The following is a 24,292-nucleotide window of genomic DNA, read 5'->3' as shown; positions in this document are numbered from 1 at the left end:
CGGGCTGGGGGCGGGAGAGCAGCGCCGCCCACGCGCGCCGGTCCCCGCGGCTCCGGAGAGGGCGAGGCCCCCGCGGTCCCCCAGCCGCCGGCGCGCGTGGGCTCGACCCTCCGTCCGCGCAGCCGCGGGGGGGCAGGGGCGCGGGCGGCCTGGGCGCCCCAGCCGAGCGACCGCCGGCTCCTCTCCGTGGCCACAGTCGTGTTTTCTGTCATTTCCGTTCTTTTGGTCGGAATAAAGCGGTCTCGTCGCGTGGACTTGGAGCTACGCGTCCCTCCGTCCGCCCGAGCACCGCCGTGCCTTCCCCCGGTTCCCCTGGTTGGGTTAGAGGGCGAGGGCACGCGCGTGGAGCCAGCGGGCGCGGACCCGCCCCGCCCCGCCCGTCCGTCCGTGCGTCCGTCCCAGCCGCACGCCGCGCGGTCCGGCCGCTGCCGCGCGACGGGGAGGACAGCCCTCCGCGCAGCAAAAGCCCGGGTGCCGCGGGTCGCCCAGGCCGGGCAGGGTCCTCCGCGGGCCGCTCGCCCTCCGCCGCAGCCTTTCGTTCCCGGCCCGCCCGCGCCCCTGCCCTGCGGCCGTTGCCCAGCCTCCCTTGTTCCCGCCGGCCGGCGGGGCTGAGGTGCCGTCGGTGCCGTAGGGCGCGCTTCTCCTGGAAGGGGCCGGTTGTTTCGCTCCTAAGGCTGGGCGTGGGGTGACCGGGGGAGACCCCACAGACTGTCGTTTTCATGGGGTCCTGCCGAGGGCACGTGCTCTCAGCACTGCTTGAAATTCTTTGCGTGGGACGCGTGTTTCTTGTGCCTGCTTGGCGGCCTGACTGACTGACTGCCCGCCTGACTGCCCGCCTGACTGCCTGACTGCCCGCCTGACTGACTGCCCGCCTGACTGACTGACTGCCTGCCTGACTGACTGACTGCCTGCCTGACTGACTGCCCGCCTGACTGCCTGACTGCCCGCCTGACTGACTGCCCGCCTGACTGACTGCCCGCCTGACTGACTGACTGCCCGCCTGACTGACTGACTGCCCGCCTGACTGACTGACTGCCTGCCTGACTGACTGCCCGCCTGACTGCCTGACTGCCCGCCTGACTGACTGCCCGCCTGACTGACTGCCTGCCTGACTGACTGCCCGCCTGACTGCCTGACTGCCCGCCTGACTGACTGCCCGCCTGACTGACTGACTGCCTGCCTGACTGACTGCCCGCCTGACTGCCTGACTGCCCGCCTGACTGACTGCCCGCCTGACTGACTGACTGCCTGCCTGACTGACTGCCCGCCTGACTGACTGCCCGCCTGACTGCCTGACTGCCCGCCTGACTGCCTGACTGCCCGCCTGACTGACTGCCCGCCTGACTGCCTGCCTGACTGACTGACTGCCCGCCTGACTGCCTGACTGCCCGCCTGACTGACTGCCCGCCTGACTGACTGCCCGCCTGACTGCCTGACTGCCCGCCTGACTGCCTGACTGCCCGCCTGACTGACTGCCCGCCTGACTGACTGCCTGCCTGACTGACTGCCCGCCTGACTGACTGACTGCCCGCCTGACTGCCTGCCTGACTGACTGACTGCCCGCCTGACTGACTGACTGCCCGCCTGACTGCCTGCCTGACTGCCCGCCTGACTGACTGCCCGCCTGACTGACTGACTGCCTGCCTGACTGCCTGCCTGACTGACTGACTGCCCGCCTGACTGACTGCCTGCCTGCCTGACTGACTGACTGCCCGCCTGACTGACTGCCCGCCTGACTGACTGACTGCCTGACTGACTGACTGCCTGACTGACTGCCTGCCTGACTGACTGCCCGCCTGACTGACTGCCCGCCTGACTGACTGCCTGCCTGACTGCCTGACTGCCCGCCTGACTGACTGACTGCCCGCCTGACTGACTGACTGCCCGCCTGACTGACTGACTGCCTGACTGACTGACTGCCCGCCTGACTGACTGACTGCCCGCCTGACTGACTGACTGCCTGACTGACTGCCTGCCTGACTGACTGCCCGCCTGACTGACTGCCCGCCTGACTGACTGACTGCCTGACTGCCTGCCTGACTGCCTGACTGACTGACTGCCCGCCTGACTGACTGCCCGCCTGACTGACTGCCTGCCTGACTGCCTGACTGACTGACTGCCCGCCTGCCTGCCTGACTGCCTGACTGCCCGCCTGACTGACTGACTGCCCGCCTGACTGACTGACTGCCCGCCTGACTGACTGACTGCCTGACTGACTGACTGCCCGCCTGACTGACTGACTGCCCGCCTGACTGACTGACTGCCTGACTGACTGCCTGCCTGACTGACTGACTGCCTGCCTGCCTGCCTGACTGCCTGCCCGCCTGACTGACTGCCCGCCTGACTGACTGACTGCCCGCCTGACTGACTGACTGCCTGACTGACTGACTGCCCGCCTGACTGACTGACTGCCCGCCTGACTGACTGACTGCCTGACTGACTGCCTGCCTGACTGACTGACTGCCTGCCTGCCTGCCTGACTGCCTGCCCGCCTGACTGACTGCCTGCCCGCCTGACTGACTGCCTGACTGCCTGCCTGACTGACTGACTGCCTGCCCGACTGACTGCCTGACTGCCTGCCCGCCTGACTGACTGCCTGCCCGCCTGACTGACTGCCTGACTGCCTGCCTGACTGACTGACTGCCTGCCCGACTGACTGCCTGCCTGACTGACTGCCTGCCTGCCTGACTGACTGACTGCCTGCCCGACTGACTGCCTGCCCGCCTGACTGACTGCCTGCCTGACTGACTGACTGCCTGCCTGACTGACTGACTGCCTGCCTGCCTGACTGACTGACTGCCTGCCTGACTGACTGCCTGCCTGCCCGACTGACTGCCTGCCTGACTGACTGACGTTCCGGGAGGGGCCGCGCAGATGAGGGCGTGTCTGCGTCGGGCCTTCGCGGTGAGCCCACCGAGCCGGGCCCGGGGCTGAGGAGGGGCCGGGCCGGGCCGGGGTGTCCGGCCAGCGGAGGGGCCAGCTCCTAGGCGCCCGGGGCCCTGGGGCGCAGCTTGGGCCCCAGCCAGGCTTCTGGAGCGCGAGGGGCTCGGGGTGAAACCCGGGGCGCCGGCCGCTGTGGGAACACGGCCGTTTCGGACCCGGGACGCTACCAGCTGTTTGTGTTCTGGGTGGAGAACAGGTTTGCCCGTGAGAGTGGGGCGTGGCGGTGGTCCCAGTGGGTTAGAGCGCCTGCGGGTAAGGCCGGGCGAAGCGCGAGAGCCCGCGCTCCCCGGGGCCCGGGGCCTCCGCTCGCGCGGGAGCCGCCGGTGTAGCCGCCCCGCCCCCCGGGGCGCGAGCTCGCGGGCTGCGCGGTCCTGGGAGCGCGGCTGCCACAGGCTGGCCCTTCCCCGCCTGGCAGAGCGTCTGTGGGACGCGGGCTCGGGGCCCCCGCGGCGCTGCCGCGGCGACTGTGCGCTGCGCTCCCCTGTGCCCGCCCCTTGCCAAGCCTTGATTTCAGCTCATCCTGCTGTGATGGGAAAACCGCGTCCAGCGCCCACTCCCGTGCCCCAGTTTAGGACCCGGCGTGGCGAGGCCGCGGGGGAAGAGCCAGGTGAAGGGGTGCACGGGGCGCGGGAGGGGCCGGCTCCCCACCGGGGCCCGCTCCCTGGGCCGCTGGGGCTGCGCGGGGCTCCCTCACAGGACACCATCAGTTATGTCTGCGTTTCTGGCCCCTTCCCCTCCGTAGGGGAGCCGGGGCTGGAAACTAAGCACCTGCGTGGCCTGGTCCTTTAGGTGAGCAGGCCCGTCCAGGCGCCCACCATCGAGCAGACGCTGCTGCTAGCGCCCCTGCCACCCGGGGAGTGTCCGGAAGGGGCCGAGTTTTCTATCATTTCACACCTCCGGGAGGCCTGGGGGCGCCCTGCCACTCCCGTGTCTTTGTGGTGACTCTGTGACCCGAGAGGTGGGGAACTCTCGCCCCAGGCCGCACAGCAGGGCGGCTCAGGCCAGGCGGAACCGAGCCCTCCACCCGCTCGGTCGGAGCGGCAGCCGCCGCCGCATACCCGCCGGTGCGCCGCGCGGCCGGGAGCGGAGGGGAGGCCGGCGGGGCTGAGAGCCCTCCCGCGCCACCTGGCGGCCAGGGCGGGGAGGCCTGCGGGGCTGAGAGCCCGCCCGCGCGGCCGGGAGCGGAGGGGAGGCCGGCGAGGCTGAGAGCCCGCCCGCGCCACCTGGCGGCCAGGGCGGGGAGGCCTGCGGGGCTGAGAGCCCGCCCGCGCCACCTGGCGGCCAGGGCGGGGAGGGGCGCCCGCCGGTATTCCCCCGTCTAGACAGACAGGCCATCTTTCCGCACAAGCTCTTTGTGTGTTTCAGCCTAGCAACCTTCAGCGACTTTCTCTGAATGCCGGTCAGGGTTCTTTTTTTTCTTCAGATGACAGGCAAGTCCAGCTGGCTGGGCAGAAAGAGCACGTATTGGTTCATGTGACAGGCAAGTTCAAGGGTAGGAGACAGCGGCAGCTTGACACAGGGAGTCACGCGATGGGCCTGGTTTCTTTCACTTCACCTCTGGGTGGGCTTCATTCTCAAACAGGCTAACCCTCTGGTTAGCAGAACTGCTCTAGCAGCTTCTGACCATATTGCAGCTCTTGCAGGTTCTCGAGAAACCACAAGAATTTTTCCCCCGTTCTCAGCTAGGTCTCCTTGTGACTGTCTGACGAGTCATGTTCTCTTCCCTGAAGCAAGCACTGTGGCCCCGGGGCTTCAGACTGATTATCTTGCTCCACTGGTGAGCTGAGGGAGCTCTGCCTGCGGCACATGATCCCCAGAAGGGGATTGGCTGGACCCCGCTCCCCAAAAGGCAATCAGAATTTGCTGGCCGGATCAAGGAGAACCTCCTGCAGGATTCTGTTGCCTCTTACTGGGCCTCTCTTGTGTGGTTTCTTTCTGTTTCTTTTCTTTTTCTTTTTTTTTAAGCATTACACACACACACAGTGGGATTCTATTTCCCATCCACCAGATTGGCAGAAACTGAAAAGCTGACAATACCAGGTGGGAACGTGCCTTGGTACAGTTTGGAGACACTTTGGCATGAGCTAGTCGAGTTGAGGCTGCATCTACTTGCCTGTGTGTACTAGGACACGTGTGCAGAAATGAGCAGTGTCTGTCATTGTCCCAAACTGGAGACAACCCGGATGGCTAGCAGAAATAGATTATATCAGAAGTAGAGTTCTTTAGTCATAAAGCAATGATAATGAACAAAATCACAATGAATAAAGTTCACAATCACATGACTGAACTTCACAAACATGTTGGTAGTCCCTCTCCCAAAATGCAATGATTCTGTTCCTCTGAAGCTCAATGCCAGGAAAAATGAGCTCTTTGCATACATAGGTGTAAAACTAAAGGAGAGGGAAGACGGGTTATCACCACTAGAATACACCGCAGCCGCCACTTCCTCCTCTCCTGGCTTCTGTCTGTTCCTGGAGCCAAACCTTGGGTTCTGTGACGGGCAGTGACTGCTGTTGCTTGCTGTGGGAGTGTGAAGAAGTCACCTCTCTAGTAACCGCCTTGCCAGAGAGAAGGGACACGTGGCTAAGACAGCTCGCAGGGGCTTGCAGACGCTCAGGAAGTGTTTTGTAGGCTTTGGTGCTCTGTGCCTGGGCCTGCTGAGCCAGGCATCGCGCTAGGTGCTGGGGTAAGAGAGTCTCTGTTGTTTGGGAAAAGCTGGTATTAAATAGGACTTGGTTGCAGAGAAACACAGCGTGCAGTGTGGGGCGCTTTGGGGCTTCATCTGGGAGAGCCCTGGCTCACTTTGCAGATCAAGAACGATTTGCCAGAGGAGGTGTCTTTCAGCTGAGACTTAAAGCAGGAAAAGGAGTTGGCTAAGCAGGAGAGGAATGGTCCTCGGCAGAGGTAATGACACCTGTGACGGGCTCTGGTGGGAAGAGCGTGGCGTGCTTTGAAGCTTGGAGAGGGGTTTGCTTTGGCCATGGGGTGGAGTTTGAGGTAGGAAGTGGCAGGAAGTGAGCCTGGAGACAAGGGCTGGGCCTAGAAGGTCCAGGGGCTTGGGAAGGAAATTTGACCGTCCCTGGGGCACCGGAACACCACTGGGTTTTAGGCAGAGTGGTTCTGCGAGCATACTTGCATGGCAGGGTCTGTCTTGGGGACTAAAGGAAGGCACTAAGCAATGGAGACAGGAGGCTTAAGTAAATCGGAGTCCCTTGAGGGTGGCATAATCCCCACAATTAGCTCTGGTTTCAGCTTCTAAAGAAAAGTTTACTCAATTATGTCCCTAGATTTAAGTGCTGGGAGGACAGGGACTTTACCATATTTGCTCCCTGCTGTTTTTGTGCCTGGCACATAGTAGGCACCCAATACCTACCTAATAACCTGTTGGATGACTTATGCCACCCTTCTATGTAAAACCCTCAGCAATACTTAAAGCCTTGTCCCATCCACCTGCCTAGTGGCTGCTGCCTCCCTGCCCCTCTTTGAGCCCGATGGGGATTTACACTGGTCTGTGTATGTCTCGGCCTGGTCCCGGTGGTTGCGCAGCCCACACTGTGCTTCAGAGCACCACTGACATTCTGCCCTGTGAGGGAGGAGTAATCCACGTGTGACCTCAGCAATGCACCAAGAGCCAGGTGGCCAGTGCACAGCCACAGCCACAGTGATAAAGTATGGGGAGTCCAGGCCTTTGGTGTCAGCAGGGCATGGCCACCCCTCTAGTGTCCAGGTCCAGGGCACTTTCTTGTTGCCCTGAATTCTGCCCTCTCTAGGTTTGTTAGATGTGTCTCACAAAAGTTCACTTCTACCAAAATTTGTTTATTTTCTATTAAGAAATGGAGCTTAACTGGGGCTCTACGAGTCCTTAAGTGGGGTTCCTACAGGGCATGGAACTCTCTTGGGATTACAAGGAAGAGGGGGCTCTTGTTTGGAGCGCCAAGCATGGGCTTGAGAAGCAGCCTAGAGGCCGGGTTACAAACGCAGGGCCTCCACTCACTTCTCTGGGCTTCGGAGTCCACATCTGGAATTAAGTGTCTTTTAGGGTTCCTTTCTATGGCATGTAGGAGCCCAAGGGAGAGTTTAGCACCTGCTAGGGCAGAAGTTGGCAGCTGTTAAGAAGCAAGTTGCTGGAGCTCTGAGCCTTTCCCTCTAGAATCAGTCCAGCAGGGGTGGGGTGCAGGTGTCTGCCTACAGGTGTGGACATTCCTGGCAATGCCTCCCTCAGCTTGTTCCCAGCTCACAGTGGTTCTCGCAGCCACAAACTGTGCATGGCTCCCACGTCCTGAAATGTTCAGCAGGAAAGTACATAGTGTCCTCTCAGCTGTTCTGCTGACAGATGCTGACAGATGCCTAGGAGGTGTTTACGAGACCCAGCAAGTTCTGGGGAGGGATGGGTTGCAGGGAGAGGGGACCTCAGAAAGGTGGGGAGTGTCTCCAGTTCTGCTTGGTTCTGTTGAGTCACAACCACCTGGTTTATTGAAGGGACAGAAGACCTGCCACCCTGGAGCCAGAGGTTTCAGAATTCTCATTTGGGTGAAGGGAGTGGGGTTGACTGTGTCCTCTGAGGTTTTCCCCAGCTCCAGCTCTGGTTTCTGTGTCCAAGAGCCAGGAATAGAGAGGAGAATAATAGTTTTACCCCTTATCATGGAAATTTGTTGCGATAAACAAAATATGCTGAAGGCATAAATGTTAGGCAGAATCATCCGGGAGTGTGGTAGGTTGGGGAAGTTTGGGGGAGGGCCTTTTTACATCGGACCCGAAAGGATTGGGTGTGGGGTGGTGAGCCGCTCCTCCCATCTGCCCTGTGTCCTATGCTCTAATCCTGTTTCCTGTCATTTAAGGCGAGGTGCTCGCGGTCAGTGTCAGCAGTAACACGTGCTGCTTAACTGTTGTCACACTCTGCGGCTTATAAGGCCTTTCCATGTGGGTGACCTCATCTGAGCTTCCTGACAAAGGAGCTGCTGTGGGACTCCTTTCAGTTTGCCTGGGTAGGGAACAGAGTCCTGGATCTTGAGGCCTTTGCACCAGGTACGGCTTCCTAGCCATGTGCCCTCGGGCAAGTTGCTTACCCTGCTGATCCTCAGTTTCCTTAGAAGAGTACCCTGAGCACTAAATAATAGAAGGTGTATAAATGGCTATAAGGTGGGTCCTAAATGAATGTTGTCTCCAAGAAGTTGTTGGTCACCTGGCTGTTGGGTTGCAGAGCCCAAGGCTGAGCCTGGATTGTCCACCCACAGATTGACACCAGGGTCTGACGTGTATCCAGGATGCACTGAGCTGTCTCTCAGTGCTCCTGTAACGTGCTCAGGTGGGGTCTGGATAGCCCAACGATGGACTGGAGCATAGAAATGGTAACACATTTCGTTTGTCTCCCTCGTCTGGTTACTGCAGACTCTCAGATGGTCCTGTACAAATAGCTTTGTCTTCAGTTCCTGAGTCTGTTCATCGCTCTTCACGTGTGCTGAGCTTCTACAGGGTGTTGAGCACCAGGGTCTCTCCATTAGTGATTTCTAACATCTTTGGTATTACAGACCCTGGATAGAAAACTATAGCCCCTTTCCTCAGAGAATTTTTCTAGCTTTGTTGTTGAACTATTTAGAAGTGAGTTGTGGTCATGCAGCCCTAAGAACTGCAGCACATTGCCTGAAACATGGACTCTCAGCCTCAGCAAGTACTACTTTTACAGTTAACAATGATCTCATAATATGACTCAACACCTCGTCCTTTGTCAAATTTCCTTAACTGTCCCAAAACGATTTTTATAGCTTTTTTAAAAAAAGCCAGGAGCCAATCAAGGTATTTGCATTTTGTTGTTACTTTTCTTTAGTCTTTCTAAATCAATAAAAATCCTTTTTCATTTTTTATGATATTAACATTTTAAAAGACCAGGCCAGGCCCTGGCCAGTGTGGCTCAGTTGGTTGAGCATCCTGTGCACCAAAAGATTGCTGGTTCAACTCCCAGTCAGGGCGATGCCCAGGTTGAGGGCTCGATCCCTGGTAGGGGGCGTGCAGGAGGCAGCCGCTTGATGTTTCACTCTCACATTGATGTTTCTCTTTCCCTCTCCCTTTCTCTCTCTCTAAAAAAAGAAACCAATAAAAAAAATCTTTAAAAGTAAATAAAGAAACAAAAGACCAGGCCAGTTTTTGTGTGGAATGTCCTGTCTTCTGGACTTATCTGATTGTTTCCTCATGATGTAGTTTAGCTCATTTCTCTTTCCCTCATAGTTTCTGTAAACTGGAAGTTAGGTCTAAGGGCTTGATTTGATTCATTTAGGTCAAACATTTGTGGCAGGACTACTTCAAAGGTGACATGTAATTCATATGGTGCCACATGGGAAGCATGTGCCAGGTTGTCCCTCTGTCAGCGATGCTGTGTTTGGTCACTGGCTGAGGTGATCACAGATCTCTCCCTTATCAGGGTACATTAGGAAACACTAACCCATCTGGAGATACTTTGGCTCCATGGGAATATCCTGTCCTCCAACACCTTTTACCTCATGGTTTTAACATCCATTGAAGATCCCTGTCTTATAATGAGATTGCAAGATGGTGTTTTTCTCATCTGTTACCCCTCCTGCACCTGTTCGCCGGTGTTCTTCTGTAACCTGTAGACAATTTTATTTATTGATGACGCGTGTGACCGTTTTCACATAGTTCCAGGGGTTTAAAGCTGCATCAGGGTGCGTGTGGCTCCTGGTGGAGAGCGCCTGCTCTGAGGAGGCGATGCCTGGCCATCAGGTTGGTGCGGATGGGTGCCGAGCTCTTCATGGTCCTTTCACCCCTCTGGGAAACTGCGGCAGAATGAAACCCAGCCCCAATGACAGCAAAGGAAACTGCCTCAGCTCTCAAACTTCTAAGCCCTCAACACAGTGACTGTCAACACCTGCAGTGCTGGGCCAGCTCATTCCCCCAGCAGGCAGACCGGGGAGCTGGGCCCACCACTTCTAAGATTTTTACCAGCTTCAGTATCCTTCTAAACATTTTATCACTTCATCTGCTGGTTAAATTACTCAGCCCCGCCCTCTTCATTTGAGCTTATGTGCACCTGGTTTTACACTCATTACCCTTAAAGTCACACTGCTCCCCCTCCCTCAGGTGCACAGTGGGCCTTGCTGTTGGGAGCGTGATAGTCCCACGTATGTGCGGCGCTTCCACTCTATAGAGCACTTTTATATACCGTTTCAGATCCTCAAGAAATAGACGTTTCTGCTTTGATTTTCCTTTGGGTCTTAGAGCCTGGGGGTCATTTCTAGCTCATTTCACTATGGTGAAAGGGCACGAAGGCCACTGTTGCGATGGGCTGTTCCAGGTGCCCCACGACTGCTCCAGTGCTGTCAGGATCCACAGCAGAGCAGGTTCCCAGTCCTGCCCCTTGAGTAGCACGTGTCGTCATGGCTGGTTCTCCCTGGCCCCTCTCTTGCTGCCACTGTATATCTCCGCTCTGCATCTGGTGCTTTGAACACTCCTGGATTTGGGAACTATGGGTTCTGGGCTCTCTCCTAGATTTCTTTCTGTGTACTGTGCTTATGCTCAGTACTTTCAGCACAGTTCTTTCACTCAACCAATTTAGAAAACCTTGAAGTATTACTCTCCCATTTTATGGATGGATAAACTGAGACTCAGAGTATATAAAATAGTTCTATATTGTCACACAGAGTTGGGAGAAGGGGGCAGCTGTTGTGTCAGAAAGTGGGCCAGGGCGGCAGAGCTTAGCAGACTAAAGTCTCGTGCGTAGCTCTATGCTCCATCTGGGGCCCAAGCCCTCACCTGTGCGTCGCCGGCACAGCCAGCTGAGCAGTCTTGCAGTGGGCTTCGTGAGCCCAGCTGGCACAGCCCATCCGTGTTCTGGCAGAGAGGCCTGTCCAGCTCTGTGGGGGTGGCACAGCTGGGAGCAAAACCAGTGTGGCCAGCGGGTGCTCTGCAGGCAGGCCTGTCCCAGGTAGAGTTCTGCTGTCCGGGGGACATGAACCAGACCCAGAGCCCAGACCAGCCCAGCCCAGGGAAACACTGGAACTCACACTGCCGGTGCTCCTTGAGTCTTGGTGAAGAACCTCAATGCGCTTAGTCCTGGGACCTGGAGGAGCAAAACGAAGGGGGCCCTGACTGTTGGGGGCTACGGAGAGTGCAGCTTGTGCATCACACAGCTGAGAGCATTGTGGGTAGTGGATATGGTAGATTTGTGTATTTGTTATGAGTTTCCTAGCAGTGCTCTCAGGTCCTCTGTTCTATCATAATTGGTACATCAGCTGATTGAAGGAAAGGGCCTTGAGCAGGACTGCTTTCCTGACCCCACAGGCCCGGCTTGGGGCAGCTCTGCTCGACACTCTACCAAGCTACTCACTCTGGCCTCAGTTTCCTCATCTGTAGAGTGAGTGCTGGACTGGATGATCAGGAAGGTGCTCTTGCTCTGCTGTTAGGTGAGCCTGTAGGAGCTGGTAAGTGTCTACTGATTGCTGGGCGGCAGCCCTGTGTGAGGCCACCAGCTCCGCCCTCTGCTGTGTCCGCTCTTGACTCCATGTCTGGTCTCCAAGGAGCAGAAGCCCCCACCAGTGAACAGAAGCCTCTCTGAGCTAAGAGCTAAGGACACCATGGCCACGTCAGCACCACTGCGGAGCCTGGAAGAGGAAGTGACCTGCTCCATCTGCCTTGATTACTTGCGGGACCCTGTGACCATTGACTGTGGCCATGTCTTCTGCCACAGCTGTCCACCCTGCCTCAGGGGGCCGCCCCGCTTGCCCCCTCTGCAAGAAGCCTTTTCAGAAGGAGAACATCCGCCCAGTGTGGCAGCTGGCCAGCCTGGTGGAGAACATTGAGCGGCTGAAGGAGGACAAGGGCGCAGCCCTTGAGGGACGCAGCCCTGGAACAGCGGGATGCAAGGCCGTGTGAGCGGCGCCGGGAGAAGCTGCACTATTACTGTGAGGACCACGGTCAGCTGCTGTGCGTACTGTGTAGAGAGTCCCGGGAGCACCGGCCCCAAACCACTGTCCTGCTGGAGAAGGCCACCCAGCCCCACAGGGTAAGCCCTCCTCACCTTGCAAGGCGCTTTGCCACCCTAGGGATGCTGCGTCTGCACCCACCTGGAGGCCAGGCCTGGCCGACACCCACTGAAGACTTGCCAGCCAAGCACTCAGCATGAGTCCACCCTGCTGCCCAGTTCAGAGTGTCCACCTGTCCCCACTGCTTGTCTTTCTGCAGGAAAAAATCCTGAACCACCTGAGTACTCTAAGGAGAGACAGAGACAAAATTCAGGACTGTGAGGCGAAGGGAGAAGCTGAAATCCTGGCTGTGCTGGTGAGGCTGTGAGGGGAGGCCCGAGGCAATGGCTGCAGCAGCCAGAGCTCCAGGGCTGGTAGAGGTGCAGCCGGAGCCCTGGGCCAGGCCTGGGAGCATTGCACAGGGGGCCGTGGCCGTCGGAAGCCTGCGTTGTAGCCCAGGGCCTGTCAGTTTGAGCTCTGGCTTAGGCCTGTTTCCTGATCTGACAAGTAAAGGGGTTGCCTAGATGTCAGCTAAGGTCCCTCCTTCCCTGGGACTCACTTCTGCTGGGCCACTATGGGCAGCTGCCGCTGTTCTGCGGGGAGAGCGCAGGTGTGGGGAACCGAGGAGGGCCTGGCTCACTCTTCCTCTTAGAGACGAGAGAGGCGTGATTCCTGTGGGAGTGGGCGCTAAAGGGCATGGAAGGAGGGTGCTGGCTCCAGGACAAGGACTGGGGAGGGCTGGGGTGCCCACCTGTGTGCTTTAGTAGGAGTGGTATCAGGAGGAGAACCGAGAAGCAGGTTCCAGTTTCCTGTGGGAAGGGGCCTTGCAGGGTTGTTGGGGCTGTGAGCAACTGGGCCCTGAGAGAGGGAGGGAGCAGAGCAGGAGACAGCTCAAGTTCAAGCAGCGCCTCCAGGCCCTTGGTGTGCATGGACGCAGCTCAGCATCAGTCAGCCAGGGGACCAAGGTCACTGACCAGATCCCCACCAGACTTAGCAGTGACACTCAGAGGCAGGAAAGGTCGTGGTCCTGAGCACAGACATTGCAGTCTCACTGAGGGAACAGATGCAGCCCTGCACGCAGGGTGGGTGCTGGAGAGAGGATTGGTCAGGCTTGAGGAGAATAGTCAAAGCGAGCTTCCTGGAAGAGGTGACATACAGGGATTGGCGTCCAGGAGGGAAAAGTATTTTGGCCCCCAGAGTTCCTCAAAGGGCCCTGGAACATACGGTTTTCCCAGAACTGCTAATGGCCGAGCAGCCAGGCAGAGTCAGGGCTCAGCCCTGAGGTGGCGCGTGAACGGAACTGGTGCGCTGACTGTCTTCTTCGAGGAGGCGAGGTTGGCTCAGGAATGCTCAAAAGCCCCCCAGCCTGAGCACTGGAATTCGTGAGTGGGGAGGAGAGCCAGCTCCTGGACGGGTTTCCCACCTCGAGGCCGAGGTGTGACCCTCCTCCCCTCCTGTCCCTGCAGAAGACACTCCAGGAGCAGAGGCAGCACATCACGGCCGAGTTGGAGCAAGGCCACCAGTTCCCGAGGGAGAGGGAGCAGCACCTGCTGGACCAGCTGGAGAGGCTGGAGCAGGAGCTCCCAGAGGCAGGGAGAAGCACAAAGCCAGGGGCCCCCGGGAGCTCACCTGGCTGAGGCTGGCCATCCCCGAGCTGGAGGGCAAGGCACAGCAGCGGGGGCAGAGCTCATGCAGGGGAGAGGCCTCCCTGGGCAGGGAGCGGCGAGGTGCTAGGCCTTGCCCTGCCACAGGCTTGCATGGCCTCGGGGCTGCGGCCTTCTCATCTGAAACATGGGCTGCCAATCCTATTCTGCATACTTGTTCCAGTGGCTGCTTGAGCATAAAATGAGAGGGCTGGCATGGTGCCCCTTCAAAAAGTAAATTTTCTACAAAGCTTAAAAATATTAAGATGGAGGGAAGGTTATCACTGTTTTCATTACTTGCTTCCGTCCTCACTGCCGTCATGAGCCTGTCTTCCGAAGAGTCTAATGCATCACTGGCAGAGACTGTCCAGTGGAAGCTATTTTTGGTTCTGGAGGTGGAGCTATAGAGGTTGAGGGTGGCTAAGGGAGGCCGGGCGGCAGCTTCTCTCAGGGACCCAGAGGGTCAGAGAGGGTGAGGTCTTCTCTGGACTCTGAAATTACCCTCAGGAGAGATGGAAACAGGTGAGTTGCCTCTGGAATGCTTCCCAATGGAGACGACTTTGATGCTGAGAAAGGGAAAGTCTTAGACAGGAGACCAGGTTGCCCAGTTGAAGTGGCACCACAAGTCCGCACTCCCAGAGCCTCCCAGGGAGTCGTACTGTGCTGAGCAGGGCCCAGCGGCCTGTGGAGGGGCACCTCAGTCCTGCTCTCATGGGCTAGGGGAAGGCGGTGTGATGGTCGCCTCCACTTGCATGGCTTGGAGTGGCTGGGCCTGTCTGTCAGCAGCAGAAATGCTGCTCCAGGCCAGTAGCCAGGCAAGATGGCAGCTGACAGGTAGCAGAGAGGTGGCAGGGCACGCTCCCCAGGGTTCTGTGCCAACACAGACCTTGTGGACAGGTGGCTTTGGCCTGCCTCTCCATCCTTGTGGATTCAGACTTGGGACTCAGGACTAGCGGGATTTTAGATTCTTCTAGTACAGGCCACACTGATGAACTCACTGAGGGCCAGAGAGTGGAAGGGGCCTGTCCCAGGCCAGGAGGGGTAGGTCGGGAGTCAGCCCGAGCTCCAGCCCGGTGTCCTCCCAGCCTCTGAACGCGTGTTTTTTCCTCCCATTGTATCCCGGTGCCTCTGGCTCCGTCCTTTCCTCCAGATGTCATTCTGTTCTCTCTAATTTCTCTCTCAGACTTTGACTGCGCCACTTGCTGCCTCCCCCCTTCCGCCTCCTCTTCTCCTTCCCCTTCAGGACGAGCACCCTTCCTTTCCCCATGGCCACGTGCACCCGTGCGCTGAACAGGGTGCTGGCGGGGCCCACGGTGCAGTTGCATGTGCCCTGAGGGGAGCCTGTCACTACTCTACCTAAGAAGCTGTGGGGCCGGCAGAGGCCTCGCCATCAGTGCCTCCCAGACCCTCAGATCGAAGGCTTCCCTGGGCTGGGTGAGGGTGGGGGGGGAGAGAGTTGGGTGTCTGCTTAAAACAGTATATGAAATGTACTGGTGGGTTTTGTCTGTGTTTTGATTTTGCTGCAAGGGAACTGGACAGCTAACTCCTTAGTTGTCACTGATATTTTCCCAGTAAGAATGAGATCCTATTAGGATAGAGCTCTGAGGCAGGAGCCTGGTAGAGGAATAGAGGTGAGAGGGAAGCAGCAGGACTAGAGAAGGAAAACAGCTTTTTGACAAGGAGACAGGAAAGGAAGATCTCTGGACTAGGAATTTTGTGAAGAGGTTAAAGGGGACAGGGAGACAGGCGCGGCCAAGCTGATGCTGACGTCCTCTCCATTCAGCTGGACAGACCTCGCAGGGTCGTGGCTGCTCACACCTCTGCCTCGCCCACCGCTGGCCACCATCCTTGCCCGTGAGGATCCCCTGCTCAAGTGCTCTTTCTTAGCACCCAGGGTCGTGCCGGCCTGGAGCGCCGTGGTGCGCCACCTGGTTTGTGGCCTCCCCGGAGTCAGTGGAGGCCGTGTGTGGCTGAAGGCCACCTTGCACTTCCCGGGCTCCCCCGTGTCCTTTGGGGGAGAAGGGTTCCTGCACTGGTCTCCGGGTCCCACCTTCTCTGGGCCCCTCCCACCTGTATCCCACTTACTTGTCCTTTTACACCACACCCCTCCGCAAACTTGTCGGCACTCACTGCCTCAGACTCGCCGCCAGTCCTCAGGCGGCTTGGACTTGCTGTTTTGAGGCACAGATTAGAAGGATTTGCCAGAAACTCAACCGTGGGCAGCTTCTTCCTGCCAGGCAGGTGTTGCTCTGACCTCTTGTCGTCCTACCAGCAGAGCCCACTGCTTCCAAGACTCTTTCAAACCGTCAGCAGCAGCCACAACACGCCGATGCCATTTGGCTCCCAAACCTTCCCCCTACCCAGTCCTCTTAACTCCGTTCTTTCCTCTCCCGCAGCACTCGCCATTACTATGATGCCATGTGCTTGTTACGTCGACGGCTTGCCGTTGGCCTTCCCTGTTAGGTCAGCTCTAATAAGGGCAGAGATTTGCGTTTGTTTTCTTACTGCTGTATCTCAGGCTTCCAGAGCAGTGCCTGGCATGCAGGGAGCGCTTAATTAATATCTGTGAATGAGGGAAATGAAGGCAAAACTTAATACAGACTATTATGGAGGCTTTAGACTCACAAAAGGAAAATAACCAGCATCTCACAAGAAACCCCACATTGCACCCTGGCCCTGCCTCACCCAGGGCAGCACCCCTCTCCCTCCAACTCATGCCAGGTCTGCCTCAAACATGCCAGTTCTGTCTCCACTGCTGCTGCGCCCCAGGCCATTGTCATCTCCCAGGCCCACAGCAGCAGCTTCCCTCAGCCCATGCTCTCGACAGCCAAGTGGTTGGTCACATAGGATTTTGGTCAGCTGCTGTGTCAAGCTCCAGTCCAGTGACTCAACTGAAACAAGATCCTTTGTCAGTGGCCTTTCCGTGTTGGGGAGTCTGGGCTGTCAGGGTGGCTGTCTGTGAGCTCATCAGAGAGCAGGGTGACTTCCATCTTCCGCTAACTTCAAGGGACCTTGTCCTCAGCTCTGTTGTCGAAGTGGGGCTCACCACCAAAATATCCAGAATTCAGCCAAGGAAAAAGAGGAAGCGGAAAGCAGTTTCCTTCTTCTAAAGGACATGATCCCCAAATTGCAGTCATTGCTTCCTCTTACATCTCATTGGCTGAGCTTAGTCTCATGGCCAGACCTGTTACAAGGGGATCTGGGAAATGACGTTTTTTGCTGGGTTCTGTTATTAAAGGGAAGAAGAGGGGCATGGACGCTGCGCCCAGTCACAGCCCGTGACGCAGCTGGCTTGTATCACGCCCCCGCCTGAGACCCTGAGCACAGAACAGAGTTTAAATTCCCTGCTGTTCCTGTCAGCCTGCATGACCCGGCCCTGCCTCCTCTGCCTCCTCTGAGGGCCTTTCCTGCCTTCGCATTTCTCACCCGGCCAGCACTTCCCCCTTCAGATTGCAGTGCAGGTGTCATCGCCTCAGGGGAGCTGGCCCTTCGTCCCTCCACCACTCCTCCACTCCCTCCCCCGGCCCCAGTTGCTCTGTCATTATTTTGGTTTTTTGTCGCTTTACCCAATGCTGCCGCTGCATCACCATCTCAGACAGTGTTGGTGCAGGTTAGTGAAGCCTGGTTCACATTGACCCCTGTGCTTTCTTCCTCTCCAGGACACCAGGGCCTTCTTGAGCAGGTAAGAGCCTCCTCTCAAGTGTGCCTCGCTCACCCCCCTGTGCTGTGTCCCCTCCCCTTTTCCTTGACCATGACCCATTTGAATGAATGGGACTGAAATGGTACCCAAGGTGCCCACAGCCCGTGGTTCCTCCCGGGAAGCAGGAGCATGGCCTGAACGGGAGTCCGCCACCAGAGCGAGTTCCCTGGAGTCCCGCCTCCTCAGCCGGCTCTCCTTGCCTGAGCTGGGACAGGTGGCGAGGGTGGCTAGGTGGCCCAGTTAACTAAAGTGCTCGGGATTGGAGCCTGCTGATGGTTGCAGTTCACTTAGTGTCTTTGGCCAGTTTCTCTTTCTTGCTGAGGGATAATCATACTTTCGCCTCCCCCTTCATACGCGTCGTGAGGATTGAGAGAAACAAGAACAGCTAAGGTCATGTTTGTCATCTCAGATATCCACAGAAGAAGTTCTGGCTTGGGAAACCCTTTGCTCGGGTGGTCAAAAAAAGGACAGGAGAATCCTCAGATAAACTTCTGTCTCTGCAGCGACCCTGGAGAATTCCAGGGTGAGGGCTGGGGACAGCCTCGGGGCGGGAGCAGGAGCTGCGTGGACCCTGAGGGAGGGCACCTGGCTCCTTACTGCCCTGTTCTGCCTCAGTGCTCCGGGGTCCGCGTCTGCGTGAGCAGCGAGCCTGTGGGTTTGCTGGGCCCGAGGGCCATTGCTGTCCTTTTCTTCCCCCAGGGAAGCTGCTGGGTGACTTGGAATATAAGACGGGTGAGTGTCCAACAGGTTGTTCCCATAGAGATTGTGACTGCCCCCTGGCGCCCGGGAGTGCCTTCTCTCATGCCGCAGGGAGAATTTCCCAGCTGTAGTACTCAAGCCCCAGTGACATTTTCTGACCACAGTCCTGCACGTCCCTGCGCCAGGGGCTCCATGGGGCTGTCTGGCCCTTTTCTCCCCGTGCTTGGTTATTCCAGCCTCACAGGTCCTGTGACCAGTCCCTTCCCTGCGACTCAGTTTCTTCCCCTCCGGCCGATCATGTGCCTCTTGTGGTCGGTCCCACTGCACCGCATCCTGAGGCAGGGTGTGTGCTGCACCCCCCCCCCCAACACCCCGTGGGTGTGGATCAGGATGTGAATGGGCCCTGGGATGGTGCCGTGTGGCAGCCCTGCCATGGACACCATGGTGACCGGTGGCCCCTCCCGGCCTATTGGTGACACTGGTACCACTTCTGTTCCCACAGTGTGTGTCACCCTGGACCCGCAGTCAGCCAGCAGGTACCTGCAGCTGCTGGAGGACTAGAAGTATGTGGCCTAGCACGGCCTGTCCCATGGCGCCTACCTGCACCCCCAGCAGTCTGACTGTGAGCCGGGGAGCTGGGCAGTAAGGGCTTCACCTGGGGCAAGGTCTCCTGGGAAGTGGAGGTGCAGAGAGAGGGCTGGTCCCAGGACGAGGAGGACTGGGGGGGGAGACACCAGGAGGAGGGAGAGGGGGAGGCTGGCTCTGCGGGTGGATGCTGCGGCTGGGGAACCAATGCGGACGAGGCATCGTTCAGGGACCAGGAGGAGCAGGAGGAGGGTCTGGAAAGCTGCATGGTGGGGGTGGCCAGAGACCTTGTGAAGAGGAAGGGAGACCTCTCCCTGCGGCCAGAGGATGGGGTGTGGGCACTGCGCCTCTCTTCCGCAGGCATCTGGGCCAACACAGGCCCTGAGGCCGAGATCTTCCTGGCAGTGCGGCCCTGGAGGGTGGGCATTGCCCTGGATTACGAAGGGGGCACCCTGACGTTCACCAGCGCTGAGTCGCAGGAACTCATCTACACCTTCACTGCCACCTTCACCCAGCACCTGGTCCCCTTCCTGTGGCTCAAGTGGCCTGGAACACGCCTCCTGCTGAGACCTTGAGCCTGCCTGCCGCCTGCCCCTGGCCCTACCCCCATGCGTCCCTTCTCTGGAATTCCAGGACTGAAGGAGGAAGGAGGTGCCTGACCCGAGCACCTGAAGCGAGGGAGAGGAGGGACTGGTCCACTGCTGGTCCCTCCCTGTGGCTGTGGCCCCTGAGACCTCTCAGTGCTGCTGCTCCACCCACCGCCGTGGCTCTTCTCCTGCTGGGGTGGGTCCTGTGCAAACTTGCAACCCTGAAGTCCACGGGGCTTCTCCCTCCCTTCTGCCCACTGCCTTTGACCAACCCTGCATGCTCTTTGCTGTGTAAGAGGCCAAGTAGCATTTTCTTGCCGAGCGTAGCATCTCATGCCAGATGTCCTTGGGAAAGACCAGTGGTCTGTGCCACCCCTGCCATTTTGCTGTCCCAAATCCCAGAGCTTCCCCTCAGCCAAATCCACTCTGCTCCCTTCCCTTCCCAGAGCTGCCCAGCTTAGTGGAACATCTATGAAAAGGTTGAGAATGAACTGAATGAAAACGTACCAAGGCTTCCTCGGCACTTGAGTAAGACACCTGGAGCCCAGCGGAAGTCGTTTACTTGTGTCCAGAGCAGGGGCTCGGGCTGTGTGTGTGAGGTCCAGACTGCGGGGGTGGGGGTCCTACAGTGACCAGTGGTCTTGGGAATGGTCTACATACCTGTGGCTTTGGGGTGACAGATGTGACCAGTGATCAATAAGTTACCTCATGGGTTGGTCCTCGTGTGGAGAGCTTTTAAAAGATCCCAGAATATCTTGCTTTTTTCAGTCCATCTGAAACTACAGGGCCCTGCCGTGGGAGCTCCGGTGCGTTTCTCCAGCAGGGCGTTCAGCTTCTGACACTGCCCTTTCAGTTTTCCTAGGACGGCTGAGGAGGCAGGACAGGCTGTGGGAGGGGAAAGGAACGCCCCCTGGTCTTTATGTCACAGGAGGGATTAGAGTGAATCCTGCCCACAGGTCAGCCCAAGTCCCAGCCTCTGTCCAGGCCCCAGGAGCCCAGTGTCACACAAGCTCCCTGCTCCAGCCGGTCACCTCGTGGCCGTGTCCTCACACTGCAGACTGTCTGCTGTCCTGCCTGCTCTGAGACTGCTCCCAGCCCCGGGTCGCAGTGCTCTCTCAGCCAGCAGTCTACAACATGTGCTGCCCGTCATGCCCATCAGATGTCTGCCTTTAGTTCTGTAGGCTCCTTAGGGAGGACACCATATCTTGTATTTCTCCTGTATTCTCCATGGTACCTAGTGCAGTGCAGGGTGTGCAGGACGTGCTCAATAAAACCTTGTTGAATGGACAGCCTGGACCTATGTATATGTTATTATAACTCTGATATCACCAGGCCTTCTGTCTGTGACTACAAAGGTTCCATGGATAGCAGTCGCCCAGGGCTTTCCTTCTGAGTCTGTCAGGACTGCGACTTTGCTTTCCATCCTCTGCACACATGCTGTCATTGCTAGAAGTCCCCAAAGAGCCCCCCACGGCACCCAGGCCAGCCAACACCAAGGTCGGGCATGTGTACATGCCGGGGCTCCCACAGGAATCGTGTCGTCTACCACAGCACCCCCAAATCTTTCCATGGAAAGTAAGCAGTGCCCCGAAGGAAGTAAACCCTAGAGATTCTAGCTGCCGCCTGCCACCACTGTCTGACCCTCTCATTTCTTCTGATTTTTTCTTTTCGTTGCCATGTTAAAGATAGAAAAGGGGTTACACAGTGCATCTGAGACTCGCCGCGCAGAGCACACTTCCTCTTTGGACTCTCATTTGTGATTCATGTTTTACCTTTTTATTGCTTCTTTCCTAAATACATATAGGCAAAATGTCAATTAAGACATGTATTATCAATTATAATTAATTGAGTCACATTTGAATCCTGATGGACAGTAATTCCTAGCATGTTCTTGAATATTGATGTGGATTGCTCCCTAAAATTATGCTCTACTAATCTTTTATTTATGGAAACATTTCATAATTCTCAAAATGCCTTTTATCTTTTTTTGGAAAGAATTTTTGTATAATGAGATTTCTAAAACTTTTTAAGGTGATCATTGTATAATTAAAAGATAACAGTTATTATTAAATAAGGAACATTTCCATTTGAACAAAATATTAATGCTTTCAGGTCATAGTTGCTTTAATGAGTTTTAGAGCATCATACTTCCCAAAATAAACTGGAGAAGATAAAATATGTCTCAGTATAAAAGACCCTTGCAAAATAATAAAAGTGTTTTCTGGACTAATAATGTACCACCTTCATGTAGAAAGTTGCCAGTAATACTTACTTAACAAATTCTTTTGAAACTTTAAAATTTTTTATGTTCATGTTTTCAAAGTTGTGTTTTTTATGAATTATAGGTGCACATATGGTAACACTAACTTACAATGTTATTGCAAAAAAAGTTCCCCTGTTCCGCTTCTCTCCCCAGAGGCCCAGGTCATCCTTGTAACAGACTGTGTTGGTGTTTACCTTCATTTTTTCCCTGGTAACATGAGTTTGGGGCATGATCTTCTGCTTCCCCCTGTGGAGAGGGAAGGTGGAGTTCTGTTCCTGTCACCATACCCACCCCACCCGTCAGTGTAAGTCCTAACTTCACATAAGAGCCTGGTAGGTTCATCATTATGTCTGTAAAGACTACACCTGTACAGCTTTTTATCCCCTGGAGTCAATCATTGCCTTGTCCTATCTTTTTGCTTTGTCTCCATATTTGTCACCAGTTGTCCAATCTCAAGGTGTGCAGTCCACAGGCGCTCTGAACACTCCCCATGACGCTTTGCCTGCAGCCTCCTGATGGTCTGCAGTCCTGGACCGGTTCTATTTCTTTATCCCATGTTTTCCCTATTTTTAAATTTTTAAAATTTTTATTTTATGTAAATTTTTTATTGTTGACACTTTCAGATGTGCCCCATTCCCCCCCTTTGCTCACTTCCACCCAGCCCCACCCACCCTTGACCCTCCCCCACACTGCTGTCTGTGTCCCTGGGCTATGCTTATTTGCATAACCTATGGACACAGGCATTGGTGTGGGGAAGGCCTGGGGGTGGAGGGGATCAATGGGGGAAAACGGACATGTGCAATACTGTCAACAATAAAAATAAATTAAAAAAACAAGAATAATTAAAGGAAAAAATACAAGAAAAAAGGGAATAAAAATAGGAAAGGAAAGAAGGGAGAGAAGAAAAAGTGGGAAAAGGGAAATGCTAAAAAAAAAAAGGAAAGAAAAATAAGGAAAGAGAGAAAGTAGGTAAAAGAGAAAAATAGAGTGAAAAAAGTTAGAAAAAGACGAGATATGAAAGAAAAAAGAACAATGAAAAAGAAAAATGAAAACAAAGTGGAACTGGCCTCTGCAGAGTCTAGTGTGTGCTGGGCTCTCCCTACTGTGCGCTCTTGTGCTGAGTGGGGCTGACTTGTGTGCCTGTTCTGGGCCACCGGGGAGGTACTTTGTGCCAGCCACTGTCAGAAGCTGTCCCTGTTTGGCTCTGGGCAACCAGTTTGGAACTTCAAGTGATCCACTGCTTGTGGCCCCCTCCGCTGGGCTTGGCTGTGCACACGGGGGCCCAAGCTGCTCTCTGGGGTCAGCTGTGGGCAGCACAGGCCAGGGCAGGTTGCAAATGTCCCAGGGCACCCAGGGACCCGCCTCCACCCACCTCCACTGCCAGCGGCTGCCAGACAGTCACTGAAGTGCTGTTTCTGAAATGGATTTTGGCAGAACTGGGAGGATGGGACCTCTGGGTCTCCCGTGAGTGGGAGGTGCGGGTCACACCAGGGGAGATGGTGGGTGTGTTCCCCTGTCCCAGAGCCACACATCTGAGTCCCTGGAATATTTCCCTTCCCCCTCATAGGCCCTCTGGGGGGGGGGAGGATCTGCCAGAAGTTTCTGTCAGCTCTCCTGTGTTGGGAGGAAGCACCAGCCAGGTGCCCGGGAGGTGGGGGGAATGGCTGCACCCCCAAACCAGTCACTGATGCCCCTTGAGACTGCCCAGAGGCGTAGGCCTGGCCCCCTGCGCCTGCTCCGCGGGGGTCCAGGCTCAGGGTGGGGGAGCTGTACCCCCCGAGGGCGGGGCACTCGTCTCTCCCCAGGCTGCTGGGGACCCGGAGGGCGCCTCGGGACAAAGGCTGCAGCCGCGCGGGGAGCCCCGCGCCTAGGCTCCCGCGCCTCCGCCCTGCTCTCCGCAGCGGCTCCAGGGCACACCGCCCCCTGCCGACACCCCTGCGGAGGGGCTGCCGCGAAATCCTGTGCTCTGCTTTTTAAAAATTTATCTTTACTGTTGAAAGTATTACCTATGACCCCATTCCCCCCACTGACCCCTCCATTTTCTTTTTTAAGTGGCTTTGTCTCCGACGGGCTCCCTCTCCCCCCGGCGGGTCGCAGCCCCGCAGCCTTTCAGGGCCGCGTGTTGCGTGGGCCGCGTGTTGCGTGGGCCGCTGCTCCCGGCTGCGATGCTCGCCGGGGGTCTGGGCCTCACCCCTCCCGGGAGCCCCGCGCCCCCCGCAGCCGAGAGGCCCCGAGAGGCCCCTCTTCACCCCGTGCAGGGGGCCAGCCCCCTGAACCCGCGCTCCCCACCAGTCCAGGCCGCGTCTGCCCTTCCTTGTTAAAACTCTCCCCCTAGCGAGTCTTCAGCTGGTAATTCAGGGCGAGTTCCCAGCTGAGTTTTATTTCCAGTTTGGTTCTGGGATCCACCTCTCCTGCACCATCCTGAAAGCTCACCTCTTCTTAGCTCACTTCATTTTGGGGACACAACACCCATAGCTTCCCGAGAAATGGTGTGGATGCTGAATTTTTGAAATCTTTAATATCTGGAATGTCTCTCCTACTCTTCACACTTAGTTGATAGACTCACCGAGTATAGGAGTCTTGGTGGGAAGTCCTTTTTCTTCAGAATCTGAAAGGCATCGTTCCACGTCTGCCAGCTGCCACCGCCGAGGCCCACGCCTGTGTGTGGCCTGATTTCCTTCTGAAACTTACAGGCCTCCCCTGCACACTCTTAAATTTCTCCCTAGGCCTTTGTATGACGTCCCCTCCTGCTGTGCTTAACCCGCCGCCCTGTCATTCTAGAAACCTACAACCCGTTCTGGGAAGCTACTGAATTATCTCAATTATTTCTTCATATATATATAATTTTTATTGATTTTTAGAGAGGAAGGGAGAGGGAGAGCTCGAGAGAGTAACATCTA

At 56.6% G+C, this 24,292-nt stretch overlaps 1 protein-coding gene across 1 annotated transcript; it reads left to right on the top strand.

Annotated features, from left to right (window-relative positions):
* Positions 1 to 11,528: 11,528 nt before the first annotated feature.
* Positions 11,529 to 19,117, top strand: TRIM26 (tripartite motif containing 26; the record flags this gene model as incomplete). Its single annotated transcript, XM_081141467.1, is given in 14 exon segments — positions 11,529 to 11,644; positions 11,646 to 11,774; positions 11,776 to 11,956; positions 12,136 to 12,231; positions 13,382 to 13,496; positions 13,499 to 13,588; positions 13,591 to 13,642; positions 17,668 to 17,766; positions 17,768 to 17,781; positions 17,958 to 17,990; positions 18,460 to 18,515; positions 18,519 to 18,530; positions 18,534 to 18,588; positions 18,591 to 19,117. Coding segments are annotated over 14 exon segments (1,575 nt in total).
* Between the last annotated feature and the right edge of the window lie 5,175 nt (positions 19,118 to 24,292).

The sequence above is a fragment of the Miniopterus schreibersii genome (assembly GCF_964146895.1).
Source record: "Miniopterus schreibersii genome assembly, chromosome: 6".
In the NCBI taxonomy this organism is placed as follows: domain Eukaryota; kingdom Metazoa; phylum Chordata; class Mammalia; order Chiroptera; family Miniopteridae; genus Miniopterus; species Miniopterus schreibersii.
This window is presented reverse-complemented; position numbering and strand designations above follow the sequence as displayed.